Source organism: Marasmius oreades, chromosome 11, assembly GCF_018924745.1.
Source record: "Marasmius oreades isolate 03SP1 chromosome 11, whole genome shotgun sequence".
Taxonomy (NCBI): Eukaryota; Fungi; Basidiomycota; class Agaricomycetes; order Agaricales; family Marasmiaceae; genus Marasmius; species Marasmius oreades.
Genome location: NC_057333.1, coordinates 2,252,969 through 2,273,958, shown reverse-complemented (window position 1 = coordinate 2,273,958; position 20,990 = coordinate 2,252,969). Strand labels below are relative to the sequence as shown.

At 47.9% G+C, this 20,990-nt stretch overlaps 10 protein-coding genes across 10 annotated transcripts; 6 read left to right on the top strand and 4 right to left on the bottom strand.

Moving 5' to 3' along the window:
• Position 1: 1 nt before the first annotated feature.
• On the top strand, positions 2-634 carry E1B28_003544 (uncharacterized protein; the record flags this gene model as incomplete). Its single annotated transcript, XM_043160536.1, has 3 exons — positions 2-142; positions 198-323; positions 380-634. The coding sequence occupies 3 exons, from the start codon at positions 2-4 to the stop codon at positions 632-634; spliced, it is 522 nt and encodes a 173-aa protein (XP_043002493.1).
• Positions 635-911: 277 nt separating this feature from the next.
• E1B28_003543 (uncharacterized protein) lies at positions 912-2,267 on the top strand (the record flags this gene model as incomplete). The annotated part of the gene is made up of 6 exons (XM_043160535.1): positions 912-990; positions 1,047-1,316; positions 1,371-1,792; positions 1,847-1,998; positions 2,060-2,182; positions 2,237-2,267. 6 exons carry the CDS (start codon positions 912-914, stop codon positions 2,265-2,267), a joined length of 1,077 nt encoding a protein of 358 aa, XP_043002492.1.
• A 160-nt stretch (positions 2,268-2,427) lies between these two features.
• Positions 2,428-3,945, top strand: PPE1 (Protein phosphatase methylesterase 1). The gene is made up of 8 exons (XM_043160534.1): positions 2,428-2,724; positions 2,792-2,859; positions 2,910-2,983; positions 3,039-3,118; positions 3,180-3,297; positions 3,356-3,447; positions 3,498-3,734; positions 3,796-3,945. The coding sequence occupies exons 1-8, from the start codon at positions 2,488-2,490 to the stop codon at positions 3,820-3,822; spliced, it is 933 nt and encodes a 310-aa protein (XP_043002491.1). The 5' UTR covers positions 2,428-2,487; the 3' UTR covers positions 3,823-3,945.
• Positions 3,946-4,849: 904 nt separating this feature from the next.
• E1B28_003541 (uncharacterized protein) lies at positions 4,850-7,806 on the bottom strand. The gene is made up of 10 exons (XM_043160533.1): positions 7,189-7,806; positions 7,056-7,119; positions 6,940-6,993; positions 6,838-6,881; positions 6,559-6,779; positions 6,452-6,501; positions 6,277-6,384; positions 5,133-6,221; positions 4,971-5,085; positions 4,850-4,899 (listed from the first exon to the last, which is right to left on the bottom strand). Exons 1-9 carry the CDS (start codon positions 7,465-7,467, stop codon positions 5,051-5,053), a joined length of 1,944 nt encoding a protein of 647 aa, XP_043002490.1. The 5' UTR covers positions 7,468-7,806; the 3' UTR covers positions 4,850-4,899; positions 4,971-5,050.
• An 89-nt stretch (positions 7,807-7,895) lies between these two features.
• E1B28_003540 (uncharacterized protein) lies at positions 7,896-8,899 on the top strand. The gene is made up of 4 exons (XM_043160532.1): positions 7,896-8,252; positions 8,307-8,451; positions 8,509-8,587; positions 8,644-8,899. Exons 1-4 carry the CDS (start codon positions 7,991-7,993, stop codon positions 8,758-8,760), a joined length of 603 nt encoding a protein of 200 aa, XP_043002489.1. The 5' UTR covers positions 7,896-7,990; the 3' UTR covers positions 8,761-8,899.
• Positions 8,900-9,017: 118 nt separating this feature from the next.
• On the top strand, positions 9,018-10,341 carry E1B28_003539 (uncharacterized protein). The gene is made up of 6 exons (XM_043160531.1): positions 9,018-9,148; positions 9,202-9,450; positions 9,531-9,669; positions 9,731-9,815; positions 9,879-10,055; positions 10,118-10,341. Exons 1-5 carry the CDS (start codon positions 9,124-9,126, stop codon positions 10,053-10,055), a joined length of 675 nt encoding a protein of 224 aa, XP_043002488.1. The 5' UTR covers positions 9,018-9,123; the 3' UTR covers positions 10,118-10,341.
• A 234-nt stretch (positions 10,342-10,575) lies between these two features.
• On the bottom strand, positions 10,576-11,103 carry E1B28_003538 (uncharacterized protein; the record flags this gene model as incomplete). Its single annotated transcript, XM_043160530.1, has 1 exon — positions 10,576-11,103. The coding sequence occupies one exon, from the start codon at positions 11,101-11,103 to the stop codon at positions 10,576-10,578; it is 528 nt and encodes a 175-aa protein (XP_043002487.1).
• Positions 11,104-11,501: 398 nt separating this feature from the next.
• E1B28_003537 (uncharacterized protein) lies at positions 11,502-12,527 on the bottom strand (the record flags this gene model as incomplete). The annotated part of the gene is made up of 3 exons (XM_043160529.1): positions 11,502-11,515; positions 11,585-12,278; positions 12,356-12,527. 2 exons carry the CDS (start codon positions 12,525-12,527, stop codon positions 11,896-11,898), a joined length of 555 nt encoding a protein of 184 aa, XP_043002486.1. The 3' UTR covers positions 11,502-11,515; positions 11,585-11,895.
• Positions 12,528-15,973: 3,446 nt separating this feature from the next.
• Positions 15,974-16,288, bottom strand: E1B28_003536 (uncharacterized protein; the record flags this gene model as incomplete). The annotated part of the gene is made up of 1 exon (XM_043160528.1): positions 15,974-16,288. The coding sequence occupies one exon, from the start codon at positions 16,286-16,288 to the stop codon at positions 15,974-15,976; it is 315 nt and encodes a 104-aa protein (XP_043002485.1).
• Positions 16,289-17,265: 977 nt separating this feature from the next.
• E1B28_003535 (uncharacterized protein) lies at positions 17,266-20,990 on the top strand (the record flags this gene model as incomplete). The annotated part of the gene is made up of 11 exons (XM_043160527.1): positions 17,266-17,587; positions 17,648-17,909; positions 17,963-18,482; positions 18,531-18,635; positions 18,695-18,931; positions 18,990-19,361; positions 19,428-19,613; positions 19,673-20,274; positions 20,338-20,471; positions 20,530-20,690; positions 20,751-20,990. The coding sequence occupies 11 exons, from the start codon at positions 17,266-17,268 to the stop codon at positions 20,988-20,990; spliced, it is 3,141 nt and encodes a 1,046-aa protein (XP_043002484.1).

Here is a 20,990-nt window from a genome sequence, read left to right as displayed (position 1 = left end):
AATGAGTAGCGTGAGAAACTTTCTAACATCCTCTCCTGCCTCCACCCCAGCTGCCTTACATACCAGCCTTACCGGGCACGGCCACGATGCTCCAACACTATTACTGTTACTGCATGGATTATGTAGACTGATTATGTACCTGGTACGTAATTCTTTTCTACCTTTCACTTTCGTGATTTACTAATATGGCGGTACAGAGATTGTTACTCTTTTTTCGAAAGAAGCGAGCGAAACGAGTTCTGAACCGGCTAGGGCACTTTAACATTCTTTTCGAGAATTCGACGCAGTCAGAGTTTTACTCAGCGTCAACGATTGGGTTCAAGGTGAGTTATCCTACCATGATTGGGCTTACCGTTTTCTGATATTCCTGTTTTTGAAGACTCAAATGTGCGGCTGCTTGGCATCTGAAAGGATAATGACTGATACAAGAATAACGTGCTCAACTCGTGCTTTTTACGACGATAAGAAGGCATCCGATAAATTCCATGTGGTCCTCTTCTTCATGACCCATTTCGTTCCTGTGTTTTCAAATCTGCCGCACACCGCACAATACCTTCTTGAAGTTGGTCTGCATGCACATATGTATGTAGCTCCACGTTTCATCAACGTATCAAACCACCCAATTTCCCCGTGATCTGAAGAATTGTAAGTGCCATACCTACATTTACAATTGTGCCGATTACAGTATTGATATCTCCTGGCAGTTAATTCGTATATGATACTTGGTATTAATCCGAGAACACCTGTATCGCGCACGCGGTCGGTGAAGCACGCATGGCAAGCCTTCTACCGGGCTCCCTTCATGTGCTTCGCCTAGTGGAAAGCAGATTCGAATTGCTTGGCAACTGTTCTGACCTCTGATATAAAATCTTTCAATATCACTAGTTGAAGTCGTAGTTGTCTTCTTCGAAATGGCTCGTGCATTGGTGACCCTTGCCGCCTTCCTGTCCGCTGCATCTGCAACAAAGTTACTCTCCCTATCCGTCTCTGGTCCGTAATTCGCTCACAGATGTTTGGCGAGTACTAATTTCGATGCTTTTTCGTAGCCCCTTCCTCCAGTCCAGATGTCAGTGACTTTGAAGTCGTAACAACACTCATCAACACTGGCGACGAGACCCTCAAGTTACTCAACAACCCCGAGAGTGTTTTGTCCAAATGGGCTACCAACAGCTTCGAGATCTCAAATTCTGACGGTGTTACACCGAAATTCACTGGTGTCCATGTCCGATACGGTTACGAACATGCAGCCAACTCTGACGACGAGTCTCAATTCACCGTGCTCGCTCCTGGTACATCTGTGTCTGTTTCCCATGAAGGTCTGTTGCATTTCCGTAACTACGATCATCGCTCATCAACTTACCTACTTATAGTTGGCAAGTTCTACAACTTCACCACCGCAGGGGCCGGCACTTTCACGTTCAAACCATCAAATGTCTTTTATGCCGTCGAGGCTGACAAGAGTTTGACTACTATTGAGGCCAGTACGGAGCAGGCTGCGGTCACCGAGCTTACCGGACAGCTCGCTTCGACCCGTCTACTCTCCCCTGCTTCCCTCGGTGGTGTAATCCCTGCTGCCCACCAAGCCGGTGGGCTCCAAAAGCGTGCTAGCTACAAGTCCAACTGTGCTACTACCAGGAGAACCACCAACGACCAGGCTCTCACCGCTGCTGCCACCCTTGCCTCTAGATCCGTTAGCCATCTCACCGCAAACCCTTCTGGAAGTACCACGCAAACAACCTGGTACGGTACCTTCGCGTCTTCAAGGTACTCGGTGACTTTGAGTGCCTTTAGGGTACGTTGTTTGTACGCTCTTCATTGTTTTGATATTGATTTATGCATCACGTAGACTCTTCAAACTGCGCCATCTGGCTGGACATACGACTGCTCCTGCACGGACACTAGTACCTACGCCTATGTCTACCCCAGCACCTACGGAGTAGTCTACCTCTGTGGTCTGTACTGGAACGTTGCTACCACTGGGTCCGGATCTCGCGCTGAGTGAGTGGACTTAGTTTTGATTTCCTTCTACGGTTCTGGTGGCTTATCTTGTTTCGAACAGCACTATAATCCATGAGGGTACACACTTCCCTCAGGTGTTGGGTACAGATGATGTTACATACGGTGAGGCTAGCTGCAAGGCCCTTGCGAAATCCAACCCCGCTCAGGCCGTCAACAATGCAGAGTACGTTCGGTCTCGTAGAGTTGGACTTACTTCCCTGACTGATTCTGTTCACAGCAACCACGCTTTCTTCTCTGACTATGTTTAACTGTTGGGTATCGGATACCATGTGCAAAATGTATTGTAGTGTAAGACCATTGGGTGGGAATGTTAGACGATTATATGTTCTCTTTTCGGCGGGCTATGCGGCCATCCTGCGTGGACAGATACATGGTACGGTACCAAACCAAGGCCGAAAATTCTTCCCACGCTCACTGCCTTTTCCTCTGTTCACTCACCCCTTACTCGACCGATTCCCCTACCCTTTCATGCCTCTCTACGACCCAGATAGATGGATAGCACAACTCAAAGAATGTAAGCATCTCCAAGAACAGGAAATGAAAATTCTTTGTGAACGAGTGCGCGCCATTCTCATGGAAGAATCCACCATTCAACCCGTTTCCTCCCCTGTGACCATCTGTGGTGATATCCATGGGCAATTCTGGGATTTGTTAGAGTTGTTGAGGAAGGGCGGAGAGGTACCAGAGACGAGTTATATCTTTATGGCACGTATGTGTGTTTTATTGGGCATTCCCCGACAGCTGAGGTTAAATATCGTTCGCTCGTTTTTAGGGTGACTTTGTGGATCGAGGTCATTATAGTCTGGAAACGGTGTCTTTATTACTGGCGTTGAAAGCGAGGTGCGGATTGTCCCGTACGCAGAGTCCTGAGCAGATTTATGGTTGTATAGGTACCCAGATAGGGTTATTCTCTTACGGGGCAACCACGAAAGTCGGCAGATAACGCAGGTGTATGGCTTCTATGGTGCGCATTCAAACATTTGATTTCTCTTCATCACCTCTTAGCCTTGAGAAAACAGATGAATGTCAGCAAAAATACGGAACCTCAACGGTGTGGAAGGCTTGTTGTAGCGTATTCGATTATCTCAACTTGGCCGCGGTGAGCAGCTGAAAATCGACATCCCGCGCACCAGTTCAACTCGTGACAAACTCTTGTCCAGATTATCGATGGCCAAACGTTATGCGTACACGGCGGATTGTCTCCAGACATTAGAACCCTAGACCAGATAAGAAGTCTGTCTCGCGCAAGGGAAATTCCCCATGACGGTGCTTTTTGCGGTACGCTTTGCTCGGTTCGTTCAAACGATGAGTCTGACGCAGGTACCGCACCGCATAGATTTGATGTGGTCTGACCCGGATGATGTGGAGAACTGGGCAGTTAGCCCTCGTGGTGCAGGGTGGTTGTTCGGTGCGAACGTTACACAAGAGGTACGTTCGTCTTCATTACTGTCTTTATGGAGCTAAATCCTTCTTAACAGTTCAACCACGTCAACGATCTCACCCTCATCGCACGAGCTCACCAGCTTGTCCAAGAAGGCTACAAATACATGTTCGATTCGCAACTAGTCACCGTCTGGTCTGCACCGAATTATTGTTATAGATGTGGAAACATGGCTAGCATCATGACTATACACGATAACGGGGAGAAGACGTTTGAAGTGTATGGGCCGGCTCCGGAAAATGAGAGGGATAAAGGCATGACGACGAGACGGATCGTGAGTTTTTTACCCTTTTTCATCTCCCTGGGTAGCTGACCCCATTTTTGCGGTGTATTAGGGGAATGTGCCTCAGTATTTCGTATAGAAGTGGATCCCATTGTTGTTGTACTTTACGCTCCCTTATCTGTATACCACCCTTATCATCACCTCCTAAGGAAGCCTGGTGATTTCATTAATTGTTTATCTATGAAGGATTCTCCGAAGTACAGGATTGATTGCAGGTATACGCACAGTAGTAGATCAAGGTCATAAGGGCACGTCGGATAGGATAAAAGTCTGTTATAATTATTTCTTTTCCCTCTCGTTCTCCTGCTATTGTAGCATGAAGCTATGCGACATCGCAACAGCACAAAACGCGGCGCATACCACAAAGCCGAGATAATATCCAGATGGATCGTCTTGAGTACCATATGACCATAACTGCAAGGAAAAAATAAATCAATACACCCAAAGAGAAGGGAAGAAAACAAGACTGACCCATCCACCAACAATCGGACCAACGCACCTAGCGAGACTGACGATACTCTGAGCTATTCCGTTTGCGTATCCGAGAGCGTGGGGTGGAGTCACTACATGTCGGATTTGGTTAGCCTTGACCATGTAAGGAGAGTGCGAAGAACCCACTGTAGTTCAATAGTATCGAAATAGAAGTGTAGCCAAATGTATTACCACAGTACCTCAAAGCACTGTAAAAAAGGAGAAAAGAGGGAGATATATCATCGGAGAGGATGAGAAGAGCGCATGAACGCTTACGTGCTTCCGATGAGAGCTGTAGGGAAGAAACGGAGGGAGTGAGTTCACGTTCAAGTTGAATATCGGCAACTGCAGGGGGAGCGTTACACACCTAACATGAGGGAGTTTCCGTGTCCATTTGGGCTTGCAAATGCGTTCCGGTACAGGATGACCGATAGGTAAGATGGGATGTAGAGAAGGCAGCCCAAACGGAATAGCGTGAGATACGAGAGTGTTCCTCGGGGTGGCCTAGAAAGAGGGTAATCGATGAATGTCATCAACTTTCCGACTACTTCAAAAGAGGCTTACCCAACATTCCTGGAAACAAGAGAAAGTCAGTATGACTTCTTATGCGAGAGAAACTGGGGGAGAACGACTCACGGATAGAGATAAAACTGGTAGAAGATTTGGAAAGCGGACATTAACGCGACTAAAGGAAAAGTCTGGTTAACAACCACCCAGAGAATGAAGAAGGGGGGGGGGGGGGGAAGGCAGCCTTACTCAATTGTGCGAAATGCCCTGCAGTCAAGCCTAAGCCTCCACCTTCATACGCCGTAACCAAGTAAGACATGAAGACCTGATCATGAGTGGTAGAATGCAACGCCAGCAATCCGTACTGCATGATAATCAGCATCGGAATGTCCTCCGACAGCACAGATTTACCCTCTTCATCTAAACCTTCCTCGACGTGATCGGAGGCCGGTGAATAGAAATTCGACATTCGTCGAGATTCAATGATGGGCCGTAGAACGGGTTCTACTCGCAAATTGTTGGTAGAATCAACCGTCTCCGTCCTTGGGAAGAACCTACTATCCGAGTCGAAATATGATGCGCGAATCGGTGAATGAGCCACGGCACGAGTCTGAACGGGTGAAGTAGGCATGTTATTCCGTACCGACACCACAGGGAAACCCGTAGAGTCGGACATCTGTCTACCAAAGAATGGGCGGCGATCGGCCAACTTTGATATGCGTTGGTTACTGACAGAACGCCGGGAGAAGATACTGCGAGTATCTCCTCGCCCACGATCGGCGTCGTCGTTGTCGGAATGCGTATCAACATCTCCTTCGACATCGTAGAGATCATCGATTGTATTGGAACCTTCCAAACTGATGGCAGAAGCGACCCAGAAATCGGCAATACCGCTCATATGAGCATTTTCGTTGGCCAGGACCACACGATCGATAAGGCTGAGTCGCTTTCCTGCAGCGCTGGATGATAACCTCCCATAGTCTTCTGGTGCTGTTCCGACCTCAATGTCAGTATAGCTGATCCGTGTGGACCTGTTGCTGTGATTGCTCCTTGGCCGACGGAGGATACCGTTGACGGTGGCATCTCGGGCAGATCGCTGGCCTATGAAGCTAGACCGATTACTCTCCATAGTCATCGTTTGATTGCGGTCGAGCGGATATCCATGATAATGTGTTGTGAAAGCGTAAGTCAGGTTCCTGTGGATGGCAGGGGTAGAGGAGCCTGTAGGAAGTTGATCCTGCATGCACGTGGTCTGATTTTGTGTGAATGTATGCGGAGCGAAGAGAAGGGGCATTCGTTCTTCTGAATCCGGGATGAAAGGGTTATTGAAGATTCCGGATAGCTTTTTGGAAAGGTATCGGAAACTTTTGATGGAACGACTGCTACCTTCACCGTCTGCTTCTTCGGCGGGGAGAGGTATGGTGATTTTCTCCCGGGTTAGATGCTGCTTGCCTGTGCATGGACCGAGATCTGGGCCTAAAAAGTATGCCAGGCAGGACCCTTAGAACGGGTCAATTCGCAAACGACCACTAAGAGAAGATTCGGCCACGCTCACCTGTCACCATGATCGAGGATGCCACCATACAAGGCAACATATATGGAAAGTCGGTGAAGAAAGGGATGGTTCCGAAAACAGATGGCCATTTCATAGCGGGCCGTTCAACTGGAGGGGGAAAAACAAAAACAAAGTCAACACGTCCGCAAACCCTCGAATGGGCGTGTCCACTCACATGTTCCACCAATGACAGCACCAGACACACCTCCAAAACCCCAGCAAAACCTATAATACACATAGAATTGAGCATCTGGATGGTTTGGAGACAAATCAAGCACGTACCCCAAAATGGCATACGCTCTGCCCTCGTTACTGCTATCAGTTACCGCTCCAATTGAGCTCTTGGTAACGCCAATCGAGCCCGCAAAGACACCTTGTGCCAAACGGGAGATCATCGCCACCATAAGGGTATCAGAAGCCCCGAAGGCGAGGGTAGATAGAGCGCTACCGAGTAAACATAGTATAAGGACAGCGCGAGGAGAGTATTTCTCGGCTAGTGCAGCCTGTAAGCAGTAACAGCGGTTAGATATCGAATGAGTTATTCAATTTATCAAGACATACCCAAATTAGCGACGTGAGGAACTGAGTCAGAAAGAACATTGCGACTAAAAGAAGGGAATCGGACTTCAGAGGTAGAATAAAACGCCATGGAGATAGATGTACCTAAGATGCCCGTCCAGAACGCGGTCTCAGAATCCTCGGCGGAAACTCCGAAACCTTGGTAAAACTCCGTTTCAGTACACTCAGCAATATGAAAGAGTGGTGGATAGCCGTTTTACCTTTCACCATGAAAAGCATGAACGGCCCAGCCACATTAGCAGAGAGAAATTCGGTTAACATTGCCTGCGAGAAAATGGATTAGCCTTCAAACTTCATGATGCCACTTCAGAATAATATCTTGGGTTCACTCACAATTGAGAGCACCACCATGGAGAGAATAGGAAGTGGCGTCGCGTAATACACCTCTCCTGAAGACTGTACAATGCTGGGAATTCGTGCCTTTGAACCATTCACATCTTCAGCGCCATCGTTTCGATTCCAAATGTCGCTGATGGAAAACGAGCGAAAAATGGGTATCCCTGAGGAGCCCTGTCCACTCGACTGGTTTTGCCTTCGCTCGTTTCCTTCATTGTCTTCAGGTTCGTCGAACGCCTGGGGAATAGATATACGGATGGCTTTCGTAGGGGTCATGACGTGGGATATGGGTAACGTCAAGAAAAGAAATCTGAAATAAATACTTGAATACTCCAGTCATCGTGACATGCGTGATTAATGCTAGCTTGATAGGTGGAGAAGAGATTCTGGACCCGTACGAGCGGTTGGGTCCGCGCTAATTACGCCAGTCGCAGTAACTGATCTGTATGGGCTCTGCATTTTGTATCCAGGTCCCGAAGGTAACTAGAAGCCTAAAAACCCTCACAGCAGTGCGAGGTCCGCAATAGGTGGGAAACAAGCTTGTGAAGCAGTCGGAAGATGGGGGTCCTCTTGATATTCGTAGATGTCAGTGACCCAGCAGTGACCGTAAGAGCGAGCCTTCGTTGATGTAGATTTCTCACAATCCCGTGCCCGCCCGTGAGAATGTAGCGCGCCTTTGTTTACCTGAGGCTACAGCCCCGCATCAAAAAGTTCACATTCACAACAAGATCAGATACTTGTCTAGCTGTGCCCTTCATCTGGCCCGCGCTATATCACTCAAAAAGGACTTCAAAACGCCATGACAGCAAACGGAGCACGACACGAACTAAGGGAAGGCTCAGACGAACGCATATTCTTGAGAGAAGTTTGGGGTAATGCTGGAAACTTTGACAAAGAGGTTCGCTGTAACTTGCCTCGCAACGATACATTTTCGCGTCCTCGCACTCGCAGGGTGGACCGTGATAACCACTACACCATTGCCCTCGTGGATGTATCCCACAGCCTTGTAAAAAGCAGGACTGCCGGAGGTATGCTCAGTGCTATTGCAGACGCGTTGAAGGGTGAGAGGCTTCGATCCTCAACAGTACCGAATGAAGGTTTAATCTCCCCTTCAGGTCATCACGGCCTCTATCAACATGCGCACATCCTTCACGGCTATATCAACGTTGACACTATCTCAATATTCGAAGGCACACCACCGCGAGGGGCTTTGAAAGACTGGGACATGCCTCTTTCAAAACTTTTGATTGATACTACGCTGTATGTCTTGCTCCCCAGTCATTTTTGCGATCTTACTGAAGATATTTCCGTCCATAGTGAAAATATGGAACAATTGGCTACCGGAGCTAATGGATCGGAGCCTGATCGTGAAGATGTGATGCAACATATCAATGCAGTACGTCCTTACAAATACTAGTACTCAAATTTGAGTAGCTAATTGGAGGGGGAAAGGCTTTGGCGACAAAAAACGAAGAAAGCCTGTCGCTTCTGAGAGAACGAGGAATTTCGACCAAGGACGAGGATATCGATAGGGGTGAACAGCTTAGAAGGTCTTTACCACAAAAGTAGGGGAAGTTCGCGATTTCAAGAAGTCCAAATGGGGTTGCCGCCCAGAGCTTTAAGATGCTTTAAGATTACAGTTATACCGTTGTAGGCTTGATACCCAAACAAACCTCCGTTGTGGAAGCAACTCTCACCCTGCTGCCGCATGTATTATTATGAAGCTTTCTGGCATCTTTCAGATACTAACCGATACGTCCTTTTGTCAACGCTTGGACCATCGTGGATTAAATAATAGCAGCAAGGTCACCTGACATACCACGACCCCTCCACCAACCTCCACCTCGAACTTTTCCTATTTGCCTAACCAACATTTGATCTTTGCCTCGTCCCACAGTAACATTCTGAGCTTCAACTTTCTTCAGAAACACGATGTCATCGAGAAAAGCGATCTCTGGTAAGCAACCGGAAGAAAGCTATGATTCTTTGCTGAGGTCGAAAACTCTCCAGAAAAACGCGCAATTGTTGACGACCCTCCGGCTACTGGAAGTTTTGACACAGAAATTCGTTGGAATGGCTGCAGAACCTCCAATGGCACGCGTCAAAATGGTTCATTATCACGCCAATCCGAGTCCCGCAAGAGGATGATATCAAAACATCAGCACACGTACACGATCACCCTCGGCGAGGTAACAGCCAATCTTGCCAAATTTCGGAGTGCTTGGGAGGTGGCTAGAGCGATGCGTGACTCGTTGGAAGGTGAGTGCAGATTCATTTATATTTTTTTTGCTTCCAAGTCGCTAACCGGGTTTCAATTTCAATCTTCCTATCCTCTGAAGCTCATCACGATCTCTACGTTCATGCAAACATCGTCCATGGGTACATCAACTTTGATACAATGTCAATCGTTGAAGATACGAAGCGGGGAGCTCTGAAAGATTGGGATATGCCACTTTCGAAATTACATATTGACATAAGGTACGTAAAGGTCTTTCTTACTGATTAAATAGAATTTTAACTTTTGTTATACGTCTGGCAGTGGACCTGTTGATGAGCTATTTTCTGAAGGGAAACGTAAAGGTAAGGAAGTCGATCGTGATCTTTTGATGGAGCGGGTCCAAGGGGTATGTATAGACCTTTCAATACCAATGTTATCATTGATTTATTGATCGGAAACTTTTATCTAGGGATTGGCAACACTGAACGAGCAAAGCCTGTCGTTGATGCGAGAACAAGGAATACCGACGGCGGATCCCGACATCGATAGAGGGGAACAGCTCAGGAGGCCTATGGTGCGCAAGCCACCAGGATTTGCTTTGGATTCGCTCTCAAGCGCGTCCGAGGACGGGCTGCTGGAATACTGAGTTATGGATTCTGTTTTACCAAGAGATATTTATCGCGAATAATTGAACCATAAACTCTTCAGATTGAGTCCTTGCTTCTCGATATCCCAACGGCGGCTCCGCAAGGCAAAGTGGACCCAGCTATCCGTCAAACCGCCTTCGTTCTTCGAGTGCTCCAAAATTACGTAGGGTATGCGGATTTCGAGTGATGGTTTTGAGGATAAATGTAAGGACTCTGAATTATAAGATACTATTAGGTTACATCTAGTGGAGGAAGGATTTGATGCTAATACTATTGAAGAAGAGCGTTCGACTATCACTCTCACAGATGAGCAATGACCTCGGCTTGTTGTTGTGAGGCACATGGGTAATCTGTATTACCTTCGGGACTGAGGGCACCGGGATGTGCGTTAAACGTCGATCTGTTGTAGGGGGTCAAAGAAGAAAGATCGAGCACATAAACTTCTCGTTCCATGCGACAGATCAACGCGACGTCAGGTTCATTTCAGATACAACTACAGGCCATTCGACCACATCCTTTCTATTCTGGTTGTTCAAGTACCCTCTTATTCCACAAATTCTCCGACCGAATCGTCTGAGAAGTACCCGTCCCATAAAAACCCGAAGTGACCGATATCGCTGCCTTGCAAATTTTCCTCCTCTGATCCTGCTCATCCCAAGTGATACTCCGATAATCGTTCAATGTATCTGTATCCGTCAACGTGCTACAATCACTCGCAAAGTCCGTCTTCTTCCTACCAGGATCCATCGACACCCAAACGTTATAATTCCGCTTCGTGAGGTCCTTGTAAAGTGTCGCAGCGTCGACAGCGTTGGCGGATTTGTTAATGCTGCTGAATTTCCAACAGATGAAAGTTATGCCTTGGAAGCAGGAGACGACGGATTTGCCAGGGGTTTCACCGTCGTATTCCCAATCGCCGTTGGGGAAGGATCGATAGGCTTTGACGATGTCGATGATGAGTTTGTTGTCGGGTGTAGCGTCGTGGCGGGCGTATTCAATGTACCGGGTGATGAGGTCGGCAATTTGGGCTTTGGTTGGAGGGGCCATGGTTGGTCTGTCTGTTAAAGTGGGGTGGTGAATACTTCGTTGGTTAGGAGTAGCCAAAGTTCAATTACCGCTCAGGATATTCGAGTGAGTACTTGAGTTTTGGATTTTGGAAAAGCTTAGAGTGGGTCAGGTATTTATACCAGACTGGAGATCCTGCTTACAATAAGAGATCTGGTTGTTTTGAGTCATTGGTTAAGCCGTGTTGGACAACCAGAGTCACCACATCATTATCTAGACGTCTTGCTTGATGCCAGAGGACTACAGTAAGTTATAGCCGATGAATGGTCTAACAAATGCTCTTTGTATCGGTGTAGGTTAGTAACAGGTGCCCGGCTTCATTGATCAGAATGGACACCAAGAATGTGATGAGCGTTCTAGAAAGCGAAGACACTCGAGATGGCCCCCATTCGAACTTGCCGCCGCCAAGAGAAGGGCTTCTACTAAGCATCACTTGGAGGTGTGTTTTGACATTTGAACGTACTTGCATTGGCCCCGTCTTCGCTCAGAAGCACACATGAGAGGTTGAATGTTTTGTAAGTGGAGACCAGCAGAAATCCTCCGCCACAATCACAATGCTCCTCCTGTCTCTCTCTGAATACAGTCCAATTCATTCGTTTCCAGAGTCACGAAGCGCAGAGAACGGAGAACTTCAAGAACCTGAGGCTGCTGTCACTGCGGGTACAGTGGCTGGAAAATCAACGTATGAGCTCCACCGACATAATGATAACCTGCGAATATACTACTGAGCGTGGCGCCAGCATCACCGGACCCCAAATCGGTGATGAGACATATTTAAGGGTATTCAATGTCCTTCGCTTCGGTCAAACAAACATCCCGGAATCTTGAAGGGGATGTCTTTGTCTTTCGCTTCGGGGAAGCAAATATCCCGGAGTCTTGAAGAGTAACCTTCTTTGTCTGCACTTCTGCTGGAAGCTTCCAGCAGAGAATAGTGTGACGTTGTGCGATGCAGGTTTCTATGCGCCGTTTCCTCGCTTCCGTTTGTCCCAACTTCAGACGCAGGGAAGCGAAATCGATATCGCACTGTTCCTTCCTTTGCTTCTTCCTCCAATGTCCGGGAGAATTCTGAGGGTTGGAATGTAGGAGGCCAGGATCGAATGGGGGCAATAACAGTGCTGGCAGGTCTTTCTGACTTACGACAGTTTCTGTACAACGGCCTAAAAAAAGGGTGGACATGTTCCATAAGGATCTTCTGTATTGACCAGTGAGCGAATGAATAGACAGAAAAACATACGTAGATCGAAAACCAACGTGAATGAGTCGTGCGCGTCGCCGTTCGCGGTGGCAGTGGACTCAGACCAGTCGGGGGCAAGTGGCTGTGTCAAACATGACCGCAACGACAAACGTGGCACGTCGGCACGATTTATCAAAATTGTATCTTTTGAGCTCTCTCTCAGCTGTTCCATTTTGTGTCATTCTATCTTTTCTTGGTCGCAGGTACTGGTACGCCAATCATGGTGTCGAACCCTCCTCGTCCACTTCCTAACCCTCCCTCTTTTCTTCCCATCTTTCACCTACGCAATTCAAGGATATTCAGTTGGTATAGACTTTCCTTCTTGAAAGTCCTTCACGCTCACCACGATCTATACAAATGATCTCGAACATCATACATCAGCATGTCAATATTATGGACGCTATCTCAATGGTTGAAGGCACACGACGAAGAGCTTTGAAAGACTGGATATGGATATAGAGTCGCTTTAGAAATTGCTTCTCGACATACGGTGCACTTCTACCCGCTAAATCTCTTTCTTGTTACTGCGGTGTATTGAAAGAATCTTCAGTCCAGCGGTGGGCCGTTGTTTCGGAACTCAAAGACGGTACAGGCAGGGAGATGGATCAACGCAGCGGATTCAAGCGGTATGTTTAGACGTTTTCGTGATGTTAGTTACGGTTGACAGTGAGGATTATTAGGCATCGACGATGTTGAACGAGCAGAAGATATTATTAAGTTGCATCTAGTGGAGGAAGGATTTGATGCTATTTAAAGAAGAGCGTTCGATTATCGCTCTCACAGATGAGCAACGGGACCTGCCGCAGTGCATGCCAGAAGGGATTATCAATGACCGCGTCACCATTGTCATGGGCCGATGGGAAAAAACCACAATCTTCACTCTGGAAGGATACCAAATCGTTGAAATTGATATCCTGACCATGAAAGTTTGCAAGGACTCGAGCGACTCCGCAATAGCGATCGACGCTAAAAAGGAGTCGATGGGATCGTGCGAGATGATGTGCAAGGACTTCCCATGCGGTTTGAGCATCATTCGAATTGGGAAACCCTGGCTCAATTTGAATCCGGAGATCTAGTGAGCACGACGCAGACCTTTCTAAGAAGGTTTCAACCAGCTTCGTCCATCGCCTGGGGTATCCAGTACGAAGCTGGATGCTGATAGACGACCATAGTTTGGGATAGCCAATAGTGATGTCTCTCCATACAGAGCAAACGTGAGTGAGGATGATAGGAACCATGACGATAGCCCAGTCTTGCCTCCAGCCTTGCTTATGCCTAATGTTTGCCTTTGTGATCGTCAGAGAATGACTTGCAGAGCATGCGCACGCGTTGGCGAAGATTGCCTCCCAGATCTCCACTGGAAGCTTCCGATGAGCAGAGATAATAGCGCGACGTCGTGCGATGCAGGTTTCTATGCGCCGTTTCCTAGCTTCCATCTGGTCCAACTTCCGACGCAGGGAAGCGATATCGATATCGCACTATTCCAATTCCTTTGTTTCTCCCTCCAAGAGCTCTAGTGCCAGAGAGACCTCTGCCTTAGAGGGTACATAGCTGGAATGTAGGAGGCTGGGATCTGGAGGCAACGAAGGTGCTGGCAGGTCCGTCTGACTTCGACAGTTTTCGCACAACGGCCTAACAAAAAGGATGGACATGTTCCTTCTGTATCGACCAGTGAGCGAATGAATAAACAGAAAAACATAGATAGAAAACCAACGTGAATGAGTTGTGCGCGTCGCCATTCGCGGTGACAGTGGAAGACCAGTTGGGTGCAAGTGGCTGTGTCAAACCCACCCTGACCGCGAGGACAAACGACGTCGACACAATTTTTCAAAATTGTATCTTGTGAGCTCTCTCTCAGCTGTTCCCTTTGCTGTCATTCTAATTTTTGTGGTCGCAGGTATAGGTTAGCGGCAAACACGCCGTGATGTGGTGTCGAACTTCGAACCCTCTTCCTCCTCACCCTCTGTCTTCTCTTCGCATCTTCCACCTACGCAATTCAAGGATATTCAGTCGGCATTATAGACTTTCACTTCTCCTTCAAAGTCCTCCAAGCTCTCCACGACCTTTACAAATCATCTCGAACATCATACATCAGCATGTCAACGTCGAAGCTATCTCAATCGCTAGTACACGAAGAGCTTTGAAATACTGGGATATGTCGCTTTCGAGATTACTTATTGACATATGGTACACCTCTACCCTGCCCAGTTTCTTTCTCGTTGCCGCGTTGTATTGAAAAAAAAAACATTCTTCGGTTTAGTGGACCAAACGACAGGTTGTTTGGGATGTAAAGCCTGAGACGGACGGGAGGTTGATCAATGGAGCGGATCCCAAGCCGTATGTTTGAGCGTTTTCCCAATGTTAGTTATGGTTATCAATGAGGATCATTAGGGATTGGCGATGTTGAACGAGCAGGGAATATCGACGGCGGAATATATCATCCGATTTATCGATAGAGGCCGGGGCGAACAACTCAGGAGAGCCACGACAAGTCTTTAAAGTTTATGAATGTATGAGTGCGAGTGCTCGTTACAGGGAACACCTAATCGCTGTGTATACTCGTTACCTCTGTAACACATTCGACTCTTCTCAACACTGGTAAGCCACTGCATACCAAAGTCCAGACTCACCCAATCCAGGTCCGTGCGACCCAATAAGCGTAACAGGACAACCCACGGCCTGCGAATACCCGGTTCCAAATGATTGATACTTCCATGATGGTGTCTCCCTCTGAGCAATAACACGAGTTTTCAAGAATTGGGGTGGCAACGTAATTCATGAAACTATCCTTATCCTGGAGTTTGCTATGTTTACAAACATCAATGCCGTCTGCGGGTATTTTTGTACCACAACGCACAAGGATCAGGCTACGAGAAAATCCTCGCCATCGTCATGGTCAAGGACGCGCAACAACTCGAGTGAGGGTGATCCCCATCCATCTAAACCTGCTTCTTCAAAATCCATCAATCACTATTTTCACCCCTTCCCGTTTTAAGTCCTCTATCGCCTCCAGCATCCAAGGTTCCAAAATGAAAGTTGATGACTGCGGCTTATACGGAGCGACGTGTAGTTCTCTCAAAGGACGGACGCTGTTGCCACTACCGTTGACCGTAGAGAGAACGCGGGCACTTCTCGACGCGGCTAAAGCAAAAATTGTGTTCATAGTGTAAGTGCTCAGTTCGATCCCGCGGATAGACACGGTTTCAAGCTCCGGCAGGATGGACCTCTTGTGCGACACATACTTGAGCTCGATAAGCAACGAGTTGGAAGAAAGATGGTCACCAATAACAGATCCCGACGTTTTGTAGTGGTGTCGTACAATGGAATCATCGAAACGGAAGTGGGTTAGATTGGGTACCGTTTCTAACAGTATTGAAAGCGGTTCCCACGACGGACAGCCATCAGCAAGGGAGCATACAAGGGAGAGGGACATGTCCCTTAGCGTCGTGGAAGAATTTCGGAGCATGGTGAGAAGCGATGGTGACCAACGTGAAGTTGACATGGCTGAAGGCAGTGAGCTCATGCACGAAATATTCAACGTCAAAAGACTGGGCATTGCCACGAACGAGAAGAAAGTATCAAGCATTGAGTCGTCCATCGGAGTGGAAGGGCGGATGATTAGTGTGCGTAAGGAGGTACTATAATGTGGGGAGTAGGGTTCGGGACTCGGACGACAAATCCCAATTCCAGAGAACGGAGATTTATGGAAGCTTCTAGCACTTGGAGGAGGCCAACAACCTCATTGACACCGACGAAACCGATGGTGAGTGTGGTGATTTGGGGATAGGGAATTGAATTGAGCGGCCATAAACGGCGCAATTCCACCATCGTCAGCTTTGGTGCTCGGTTTAGTGCCTGCCAGAAGGGATTATTGTTGTTGACATTGATGTCCGGGATGTCACCGACAAATGACAATAGGTTATTGAAGGCCATATCACGGTTGTGAAAGCAAGCAAGAGCCCGGTCGACACGTATGCATCCATTGTGAGGTGTAGATGCTTGGATCGTGGTATATGATGCGTGAGGATTTTCCAGAAGGCTCGACCTTTTGTGTTCTGGGCTGCTCGCATAACGATGCGAAGATTCAATGGGCACGTTCCTGAATTCCTGAAAAGGGTCTCAACGAGCTTTTAGGCACCTCTAGGAAATCCGTTATGGAGTTCAACAAGGAGAGAAGCCCACATCCTGGGACACCTATTGACGATAACTCTCCAGCGATAACAGACACTTGGGAGATTGAAGGGTGCTGGGAGCACGAGCCTGTGTCCGTCTCTGAAATGAAAGGGCACGCTGTCCCACTGGCTTAAGCAGACAAAGGCAAAAATTTCTTCCCAAAGCTCCACGGGAAGCTTCCGCTGAGGAGAGACAATAACGCGACGTTGTGCAATGTCGGCGTCCAGGAGCTCTTTCCTAGCTTCCAGCTGTTTCAATTTTTGACGCAGGGAAGCGATGTCGATTTTGCATAGTCCATGTCGATTTTACACCATTCCAATTCCTTTGTTTCTTCCTCCAAGAGCTCTAGTGTCTGGGAGACCTCTGCTTTGGAGGGTACATAATCGGAACGTAGAAGGTTGGGATCGACTCGGGGCAGCGAAAGTACTGGCAGGTCCGTCTGACTACGACAGCTTTCGCACAACAGTCTAAAAGGGTAGTCGTGTTCCATAGAGATCTTCTTGTGTCGGCCTTTGAGTGAGCGAATAAATAAATAGGAAAAATATAATGGAAAGCCAATGTGAGTGTGTAGGTGGCTGTGTCAACAACCATCGTGACCGCGCGCAACGACCACGACGACTAACGACGTCGACCCCATTTTTGTATCTTAGGGCTAGTTTATCGTGAGCTCTGTTCTCAGCTGTTCCCCTGCCATCATCTAACTTCTCGGTCGTAGGTTTAGATAGCCACAACACACCATGATGGTACGCCAATCATGGTGTCGAACGCTCACCCTCCTCCTCGTCCCTCTTTTCTTCGCATCTTCCACCCACGCACTTCAAGAAACCTCAGTCGGTATTATAGACTGGCACAAACCCCTCATTGGATCTCCTTCTCTCAGTTCTCCCGCAACTAGCCCAAGATTCCACAGAGTACAAGGTAAAAACAGCAGAAGTGTGATTATTTCGGCCACAGAACCGAACGTGGTGGCTGCTTTGGATGCGGTCAATGGGTCAGTTGCGTGGAGGCATGTGTTCCAAGAGGAGGATAGAATTGTGTCAGTGCATCAATATGGGTGGAGTGCGTATCTAGTTTGCTCGCCCGAAAAAAAAACAACCTTTCTAACCCGTTTTACCCCAGTAACTGCCACCCTGTCTTCCCCCGGAGGTTCTAATCTACGTGTCTTCAGCGTCCTCGACGGAGATCTACTGTTTGAAAAGCAGTTCCATACCCTACAGTCGGGGCTACTGACGGAACCACCCCATCTGGGAAGCAATATCGCGTTTGGAAATGACACGATGGGAATTGGGACTCCAGACCTGTTTGTGTTGACGAATGGACGGTCCGTCACGAGGTTCGTTGGGAGAGATCTGAAGTGGAAATGGGAATCGGAGGACCAGACGTACATTTTTTCTTTCCTCACTCTCTGGTATAATTGAACGAATGCGCGAACAGATCCTTGGTAATTTACACTCAAATCCTTCTCACTCCTCAAGCGATTTACGCAATCGGCCTATCCAAATCCATCGCTTCGTACACACTGTCCGTCACCTCCCTATCACCCGACACCGGAGAAGTCATATCATCCGCACTTGTACCCTCTTCTATCGGGAACGTGGACGACGTTCTTTATATGCACTCTACGACCGGAGACCCGTTTGTGACGTGGTTAGAAAGCAACCAGATCAGGTCTCACAAACTCACACCAGATCTTAAAGCCAAACCGACTTCACACAGAGGAGGGACCTATTTCAGAATTTCTGATGTTGGTTTGGCAAGCCACGGTCTGTTCATGGCGACGAAGTTGGATGGAGATAATCGGGCTATGAAGATTGCGCTTGATGAAGTACAGGTGGCTTGGGATTTCGAAAGGTCCGCGCCGAGTGAAAAACAGAGCGCGTCAAAGTATACTGGGGGTTTTGATAAAGAGGGACGACCATATATTGGGAGGTTGTATTGGTCTTACTATCTTGGTGTAAGTGGTCTTTCTATATATTGGGACGCTCCTAACGACTGGCCATAGCTCTCATCAGTAGAGCTCTTCGCACCCCACCTTGGAGATGGCAAAGGTCTCATTGCAGGATACGCTCTCCGTTTTGATACGAATCAACACGGAACAATTGAACATGTATGTTTCTTTCGTCGCCTGCTCACGAATCCGGGCGCTCATCCCTCTTTACGACACAGATAACTATGGACGCAGCAAACCCAAACCCGTATCACGTCCTTGGACGATTGGTCATTACTACCTCTGCGGGTACAGTTCAACTATGGCAACAAGATCAGCTACAGTGGTCTAGAGATGAGGGACTCGCAGATATCGTCGCTACTGAGTTTGTAGAACTTCCTGAAAGGGTTCTCGCGGCCACTGAAGGTAGCGAAGGGTTCGTTGAGAGATTAAAGAGACAGAGTGTTCAACTCAAGGTACGGGGATTCCTCTGCGTCGAAAGCTGCCACATATGTTCTGATGTTCCCGCCAAAGAACTTGCCCAACTACATGATCCACTTTATAAAACGATTCGCAACAGGTTCATACGAATCGGCTACCTCGTCTGCTGTCCCTTCTTCCCCTCAGAGTGGAGTCGCTTCGTTACACCGCGACACGTTTGGTTTCCGTCAGGTTATCGTCATGGCCACATCTCGTGGTAAGATCTTTGGAATCGATTCGAGCAATGGACAAGTTCTGTGGAGTAAACTTTTGGCGCTTGGAGCCAAACAGGCTGAGGAAGGTGCACGAGTCAAGCCTGTAAAGATGTTTGTAGTCAAGGCTGTGGGTGACCTCGAGGAGAATACTAATGCGGGTCCCGGTGAACCGGAAGTGGCTGTTGTTGCGCAGAGAGGTGGAAGCGGTTCGGTGGGTAATGTTTCGTTGACTTTGACAAGACGATTTTTGTCTTATCTTAGCTTCTGGCTTCTACAGACCTCGGAAGAAGAAATCGTCGTATACCACTTCCACGCGTTGACTGGGGAGAATGTCAAACCTGCTTTGCGAAAACCTGGTCCATTGAGGGGTATAAAGGTCGCTAGTTCTGCTTCTGTGACGGATGCGTATGTGTTGCAATCAGCGAACGGGAAGGTGGTTGTTGTTTTGGACCGGGAGCTCAAGGTAAGGGGTCAACCTTTCGTTCTACCGATAACTGATCGTTTGCAATGCCCATTGTGCAGGTCCACCTATACCCAGACACCCCGACTAGTAAATCCATCTTCCATGCTTCGATTTCAGCACTTTCCGTACCTCTTCGAGTGAGAGATGATACGACTGCGAAACATCGTTTAGTCGGGCATCAGTTCGTTCAGAGTGTTGAAGGTGCTAGTGTTGCTGTTGCGGTACCTACGTGGACGCTTTCGTTACCTGATGGAGAAGACATTCAATCCATCATACCTCCATCCGCCCGCGGTGTACCTGTTGCTTCGTTAGGCAAAGTTTTGGGAAATCGGACTACGCTTTATAAGTATCTCAACGAAAGATTGGTGGTCGTTTTGACTGCTCCGCATTCCGCTTCCGCTGCTTCCTTTTCACCCACCTCGAAAAATGCGGCTAGGTGTGGAGTGTACCTAGTGGATGGGGTTAAAGGAACTGTCGTCTATCATGCTTCAGTGCCGACTATAGGAGGGGGTAGTTGTGATGTGAAAGCGGTGTTGACGGAGAACTGGTTGGTTTACCATTATTACGATGAGGATTACCAACCGAGTGGGCAGACGAAAGGGTATAGGATTATTAGCGTTGAACTGTATGAGGGAGGGAAGGTGGATGATAAGACGGGAAGGTGGGTTTTTTCTCCGACCCCCCTTATGTTGGTATGGGTTTTCTGATTTTTGGAGATTTTTAGTTCAGATATGACATCCTACAAGGAAGAAATGGTGGATGTGACACCTTACGAACGGTCTTTTGTGTACTTGCATGGTGTTACGGCTATAGCGACGACAAAGACGAAGTTTGGGATTACTACGAAGGATATTATCGGTACGTGATCCACCAGGTGGTTCCCTTCGGAGCGTTCTAATGCTCTCTTCCGATGCAGTTGCGAATGATAATGACAAGATCCAAAACCTAAATCATCGCGTGCTTGACCCACGTAGACCTAATCGGAAACCGACGACAGAAGAAATGGAAGAGTTTTTAATACAGTATGATCCTGTCATTCTGGATGACCCACGGCAGACATTGTCGCATAACTATCAGGTGAGGCGCGGTTGGTCTCCATCTCAACTAGTACTCCAACTGAAAAATGACTTTTTTCAGATTTCTCGCGTACAGAAGATCGTAACGGCACCATCGTTATTGGAGTCCACGTCTTTGGTGTTCACTTATGGTCTAGACTTGTTCTTGACGAGAGTCTCGCCATCTAAAACGTTTGATGTTCTCAGCGAAGGCTTTAATAAGCCTCAGTTGGTGTTGACGGTGGCGGCGTTGGGTGTTGCTATTTTGTTTACGAAGCCGGCAGTTAATAGAAAGAGGTTGAGGGAGAAGTGGTATTCGTAG